A 7,686-nucleotide genomic window follows, 5' to 3' on the forward strand; every position below is an offset into this window, starting at 1 on the left:
GCCTGAAATTAATCCGTCAAAGTGCATCTAATTTCTCCTCTCAATTTGACGACGGTCGCTCGAAGAGATTGTTTTCATAAAAAGAATTAATATAAATAAATAATCAAAAAAAAAAAATAAATAAATAAATAAAAGAAATAAAAAAAAATAGCGTAAGACATTTTGTAAAACGATCTCATTGAATGCAACGTACCTCCTCCCCATTATTACTCACTCTATTATATTATGATGTCGTTCAAGGTAATTAAAGGGAAATGAATTTATTCGATTAATAAAAAACGATAAAATTAAAGAATAACGTAAAAAAAAAAAAAGCTAAGAAAAAAAAAAGAGTAAGCTTCAGATATTCCCGCCAATCCGTCGAAAACACGCATGTGCGGAACAGAGAGCGCATGTCTGCACGTGCATTCTACTCGTGCGTCATCGCGGGAGATCGGGGTAACGAACGTAAACAAACGGGAAAGGACGGAGACGCACGAACGTATACACAGCGCCACTCGTGTTCTCTCTCGCACGAACGTCGAGGCCAAGTGACGCAAATGTTCTCTCTTTCTCTCACACCCTCGTTCTCATGCTTTCTCTCCCTCTCTTTCTCTTTCTCATTCTCTCTCTCTCTCTCTCTCTCTCTCTCTCTTTATCTCCATCCATACGTTTGACGTTTGACCGTGATTTCACCGTATATTCAACGCATCGTTTTTTACGAAAGTAAACGAACGAACGAACGAACGAACGGAGCGAATGAATGACTGAGTGAATGAGTGAGTAAACGGGGGGGGGGCGAAGTGAAGTGGGGGGAGAACGAGAGAAAAGAGGAGAAAGTAGAACACGTATGATGAAAATTCTTAAAGATCTCCTTTAGCACACCTGAAGCTTCAACCGATCCTCGATGAGATGTACGTCGAGGTTACCGGCTGCCTCGTGGCCAAGTGGCATAGGTAAGGCATTGGGATGATGAGATGAGTAAGATTCATCGTTGAATGAATCGCCAAAAGAACGACGAGGTGGTGCTGGTATCAAAAGGTCTGGCCCTGCTTTTTGCATATGCCGGTAGACGCGATAAACGCTGTCCACTGCGACACCACCGGCGCCAAAGTCCGGGAGAAAGAAGTACGCGCCGAAGCAGACGATTAAGAACGTCAAGAAGACTATGAGGATCAGGTACTTTTCGCGCGGCCGGAAGGAACGTCTCGAAAACAGTGACGCCGGCGCGCCGCCGTTCGCCAGTCTCTGATACGACGGGAGGATGCCTCCACTCGCCGACGTCATTGCACTAAACAACTAGGCACGACACTCTCCTCGACGGTATATATAATTCGCGTCTCCTTTGGGTAATTTTCTTTGGATCGAATGGCACGATATCAAACGTATATCACGCGAACGGAATTAACGACACGGACACACTATTGCCAAAGAAGAAGCGGCTAAACGTCTCCTTCCTTGGTTACTTTATGACAACTCGACGATCACCAAAAGAAGAGAGGACACACTTCACTCTGTCTGTCTCTCTTTCTAACTTTCTATACTTTCTCTAGTTCCTTCTCTTTCTTTCCTTTCGTTCGTTCCTTTCTATTTTCCTTTTCTTTCTTTCTTTCTATCTATCTTTCTTTTCTTCCTTCTTTCTTTCTTTCTTTCTTCCTTCTTTCCTCTTTCTCTCAATCACGAACGACCCGACGAAACGGAGCGCACTCGCGTGTGCGTCGTTGCAACGTTTTACTTTGCCCCTTACACGCCATTACGGACATGATGCCACAGCAACGCCACCTGACAACCGGCCGAACACCTATCTTATTCGACGTCACTAATACATAACAAAATTTAACAATAAAATGTAATTTTATTTTATATATAAATTGAACAGTTATTATTTATTTCAATGATTCTTCTTCAACCAAGCGATTTCAAATTAATATCGAAATTTGAAATTTTTATTTTTACTTTATTTTTTTATTTTTTGAATGTTAGTATCATTAAGAATTCATTTCTAACCAATCCCAATTTATACTTTTTGTTAGGTTTTAAAAGTATAAAAGTCTTACAAACTTAAGATTTGAGTTAAAAAGATTCCTAGATATTTTCTTCTCTTTTTTTATTGATGTAAATATTATTTTTACTAAAAACAATGAGTAATAAATTTAGACATATGAATTAATTATTCTGAAAAAGATTACAAACATGGTACAATGTTATTCTTACCAATTAAATATCTGGAGTATCAGAAATTGGATAAATTATATTATTGTGGAACTTGATTACTAAGTGGATTCGTTTGTCATTCAAACATTTTTGTTTTAATTAAATCAGTTGGGTAATTAGTATATCAAATATTGTAAAAAATTTATCAAGATATTTAAACACCTAAATAAATGAGGATTGCATATTTATACAAAAATTACAAAAAAAAAATTATTTCAGTTAACGAATGTTAAACCCAACAGTTTAATTGAGCTTTCAATGAAGCTTCATTTATATGAAAAAGTTAAAGAAAAAATGTATGAATCTAATTACATCTTTGTTCTAGAAAAGGTCAAATGTTTTCTGGAATATGATAAAGAAATAATTAAAATAATAACTTTAAAGATGATGATGAGTTGGAAAAAAACGTTTATATATCATCTCTAAAAAAATTTCTTTTTCAATTTTCACATTTTCTACTACATTTATAATTAAAATTTTTAATAAAACTTTGACATAAACAATTCTCGACTTACGTATGTAATATGTTTAAATAAATTTATCAAATATAAGAGATAAAATTTTTGATCTGATATTATCATGACTTAATAAAAACTACTTAAAACTAAATTATCAAAACTACTTGTAGACCAAAAATTCTCGTTTTTCATATATATAATTTATAATTGATCATATAATTCAATTTTACGACTATGCTATTTCATAATATAGCCATTGCATCATTCTTTTACCTGATTTAATTTTTCAGATAACTCTACCTTTCCTATCAAATATTCTACTAAATTTTCTCAATCCTTCTTCTTCAATCCATAATATTTCCAATATGTTTCATATCGTAAGAAATGGTACTATATTATATTGTTAGATAATAGAACTCCTTCAATATAATGGCAGTTATTCAGTAATACTCTCCTTACATACAAATTACTTTCTAATAAATCTGAACTTGGAATACCAATAATGTTTACAATATGCTCTGCATCATCATTAGAAAGGAATTTTGTTGTACAGTGCATTAGTAATTGGAACAAATATGTTTGCCTTTTATATGTTGAAATTCTTTGATATTGGCTGTTATTCCATCGAATAATCTTCTTCATCCTTTTTCTGGTTCGATACGTTCCCCATTACTGTTCATTTTTCTTTCAACAACTTTTCGTAGCATACACATATTCGTAGACTTGTTGCTCTGATTAAAACTTCTTGGTGCACTGATTAGTACCATTTCCGTGTCATCTTTGACATCTCTCATTAATACGATTTTATTGACGTAATAAGAAATATTAATAAGTGTTGGAAAATCAGTTATGTAGAATTCAATATTCTTTGAGATTTTCTAACAAAAATAAAATCACTATTAATCATATATAAATCAAAATTGTAAACATACGTAAAAGTATATTAATTAAAATTACCTGTAGAGAAGAAGAACTTTCGTCACTTAATTCGTGCCCAAACATTTTTAATCGTTTACCAGCGCATGATTTCATAAAATAATTAAATCTAAAAAAGAATTACTAAAGCGTAAAGAATTATAACCTCAAAATAGTATTAGCGTGTAACACCTCCGATTATAGTCTCCGTCTATAACATGGCGTCTTAAGCGCCCTCTCTTCTAGGTGCTTGCGTAGTACTAGTGATTTCTTAAAACACATATGATCACAACTCGTTGACGCAAAACAGTGATGACGTCATTGGCGCAGGGTAGGCAACCTGTCGTTGGTACCAATTGCTGGTGAGGAGTTAGTGTTTGGGCTCTTGTATCTTCCTGGAACCCTATTCTTGAAATATATATTTATGTATATAATATATAATGTAAATACTATACATTTATATATATATATAAATATATATATATAAATATATATATAAACATATATGTATATAAATATATATATATATACATATATATATAAATATATATATATAAATATATATATAAATATATATATATGTGAGTGTGTGTGTGTGTGTATATGTGTCTGAATGTATGGATGGATATGTGTGAGTGTGTATATGTAGGTACGTATGGTTTGCTCTACGCAATCGTACATATATTTACGCTCTAATAATTATATGATCACATTAATAAAAAAATATTAAATTGCATACGTGAATATCATTTGAAAAACGTTATAATAATAAATATATTAAATAATAAAATCATTTTTCTATATCTCCATTAGACAAAAGAAATGAATAATACGAAAAGATAGAAAAAAGTCATTATAGAATACATAATAAATTTTGATTAAATTTAAATGCAGCCATTAGCTCGATAATACTTATGTTAATTGAATTAATCATATATGACAAGTATTATCGATTTCCAGGTCTCACCACATGGAGGTTGCTGCATACGGAGACCCACGGGCTAAAGACTCTACTGTTAATATCAATTGCTTTGAATTATATAAAATTATTATAACATGTTCTTATTATTATAATTATTATAATTTGAAAATTTGAAAGAAGGAAAATCAATCGCGAGACGAATTAAAAATTTTTTTCTAAATAATCATGATTAGACGAAAATTTTTGAATTCGTCTGATATCGACCTACCTAACCGGTTAAGAATAGAGCCCATCATAAGGAATTCTATTCCCATTAAACTAAACTGGATGTCCATTATGCTGAAATAAAAAATAGGACGGAGTGCTTATCATAAACATAGATTATATATCTTATATAAAAATTATATAAGAGTATATAATATTATATAAATACTGTCTTATCGTCTATAATACAACAAAAATATTTTATCTTTTGTAAGATTAATAATTAGCCAATTTGTTTTTTTTTTGTTGCATTACGTATGTTATATTATCATATAACATATACTTCTATACATAATTTCTTAATATTATGTAAAGAGCATAACTATGTGTAAATATAAAATATCTAAATAATTTCATAATTTATAAATCGAAATAACAATCGAAATAACATGTGAATTTCATATAATAAATCAGCAATCATCTGTGAACATAAAACATTGATACATACATTTTATAATAAAACAAGAAAGAATAGAAATAATATTAGAATTTTATATAATAAATCAGCATTCTGTTGTTCATAGTCATCTGTAAACATAAAACGTCAAAAACATTTTATAATTAAACAAAAAACAATCGAAATAATGTACGAATTTCATATAATAAATCAGCATTCAACTATTCAGTCACCTGCAAACATAAGCATTAAAAACATTTAATAATTAAACAAGATGCAACTGAAACAATTATTATAAACAATTATTATTATAAATCAACAATGATCTTAACATATAACATCGAAAACATTTCATAATTAAAGAAGAATAATCAAAATAATGAACAAATTTCATATAATAAATCAGTACTCAGCTGTTCACAGTCACCTATAAACATAAAACATCAAAAATATTTTATAATTAAACAAAAAGCATTATTAATCAATATGCAAATTTTATATACTGAAGAAACGATCTGTGGTCATAAGAAATTTATAATTTTATTTCTGAATATAAAACATATATTAAAATAAAAATTATACGCACACATATGCACACATTTTCTCAAAAACGTAGAATCCGATCTTGCCAATTTAGATGATGTTTCCTAAAACAGAAATCAACTCCGTTTAGATTGATTAAAAATTTTGTTGAATATTTCAAATGAATAAAAAAGAAAATAATTGCAGACAATTTGTCTTCCGTTGCTTTTTATTTTTTATAATTCCAATTATTCATTTAAATCCTCAATAATTAATTAAATCTCCACATTATTATTTTTCTTTGACTTTTGTCAATTAAAGCATCTGTAAAACCTGAAACACAAATCTATTTCACATAATACATTCAGAATATTTATTAATTTATTTTTATGTCACTTATTACCATAGTAACAACTCTTGAAATATTATGTTCGATATTGTTCTTAAAATCCATTGATATATATATGGATGTTATATATCTATATATATATATATATATATATATATATATATATATATATATATATATATGTATATATACAAATACTAAATATATATATATATTGTATTTATATATATATTGTATTTATATATATATATATATATATTGTATTTATATATATATATATTGTATTTATATATGTATATATATATATATATATATATATATATATATATATATATTGTATTTATATATATATATATATATATATATATATATATATTGTATTTATATATATATATTGTATTTATATATATATATATATATATTGTATTTATATATATATATATTGTATTTGTATATATATATTTTATTTATATATATATATATATTGTATTTATATATATATATTGTATTTATATATATATATATATATATATATATTGTATTTATATATATATATTGTATTTATATATATATATATATATTGTATTTATATATATATATATATTGTATTTATATATATATATATTGTATTTATATGTATATATATAACTATATTTTATATATATATATATATATATATATATATATATATATAAATATATATAAGAAGAAAAAAGTATTAAAATAACAACAAAATTAGTATTGAATATGTCGAATTTTCGATGCATTAGAAAACACGTTTTACATTTAAATCAAAATATGAAATTATGAATGAATTTGATGTATAAATGTATAGAAATATACATATAGAAAGAATTATTTAATAAACTGTCAATTGTTTAATACAATTACAAATACAAATTATGAATTATTCAAGACACGTTGTGAAAAAAGAAAAAAGAATTATAAATATTTTATAATATTTAAGCAATTAAGACACGTAAAAAAAAAAAAGGAAGAGCACAAAAGTATACTGCACCTTGTGTTGTATTACAAAATGCGTACACAATTTTATATATCGCCATAAATATATCCATAACGAGATCAGATCTAGATTTAATCGATAGATTACATACATATTATATTATTACGTTTATATTAACGCGAAGTAAGCAGTTACATCAAATGTCAGATATACATATTACATCATTTATATATATATATATATATATATATATATATATATATATATTAATATATATGATAATTTCTTATTTATTGAATTATAAAAAATATAATAATACAATATCGCAATTCTAGAACCATGTACTTTGCATATGTATATGAAATAGTATTAAAAGAGAAAAATACGAATAAATATAAAAATATTACATATATTAAAGACAATTTAGTTTTAATATATTTTTGCACATTATTCTTACGAATTTATTAAATGAATTTATTTCACTGCTACTGCTTGCTATAACAGATCCTAATTTTTCTAACTACATCAAGTTTTATAGATTTTTAATCAGAATAATTAGAATCTATATAATACGATGATAATGATGATGGTTTACAACATATGATTCGTTTTACAACTCGTGGTTACTAACTGTATAAAATTATTACTTAGTAATAATCACATAAAAAAATTTTAAATTATTCTGAAATAAAAATCTATATG

General features: G+C 26.7%; 2 protein-coding genes across 6 annotated transcripts in view; both read right to left on the reverse strand.

Moving 5' to 3' along the window:
* The window catches only part of LOC118450247 (mannosyl-oligosaccharide alpha-1,2-mannosidase IA-like), a 92,645-nt gene extending 90,895 nt beyond the window's left edge, over positions 1-1,750 (reverse strand). For all 5 annotated transcript variants that reach the window (XM_085656382.1, XM_085656383.1, XM_085656384.1 and 2 more), the window contains exons 1-2: positions 865-1,750; positions 1-2 (exon numbers count right to left, since the gene is read on the reverse strand). The exon at positions 1-2 is cut by the window's left edge and continues 226 nt beyond it. In XM_085656382.1, the coding sequence (XP_085512508.1) occupies positions 1-2; positions 865-1,266 (404 nt within the window). In that variant the 5' untranslated portion in view covers positions 1,267-1,750. The remainder of the gene's footprint in view (positions 3-864) is intronic.
* A 941-nt stretch (positions 1,751-2,691) lies between these two features.
* LOC118450238 (uncharacterized) lies at positions 2,692-3,857 on the reverse strand. The gene is made up of 2 exons (XM_035885828.2): positions 3,609-3,857; positions 2,692-3,529 (listed from the first exon to the last, which is right to left on the reverse strand). The coding sequence occupies exons 1-2, from the start codon at positions 3,681-3,683 to the stop codon at positions 3,290-3,292; spliced, it is 315 nt and encodes a 104-aa protein (XP_035741721.1). The 5' UTR covers positions 3,684-3,857; the 3' UTR covers positions 2,692-3,289.
* Between the last annotated feature and the right edge of the window lie 3,829 nt (positions 3,858-7,686).

Source organism: Vespa mandarinia, chromosome 4 (genome assembly GCF_050613455.1).
Source record: "Vespa mandarinia isolate Hongniang chromosome 4, ASM5061345v1, whole genome shotgun sequence".
Classification (NCBI taxonomy): Eukaryota; Metazoa; Arthropoda; class Insecta; order Hymenoptera; family Vespidae; genus Vespa; species Vespa mandarinia.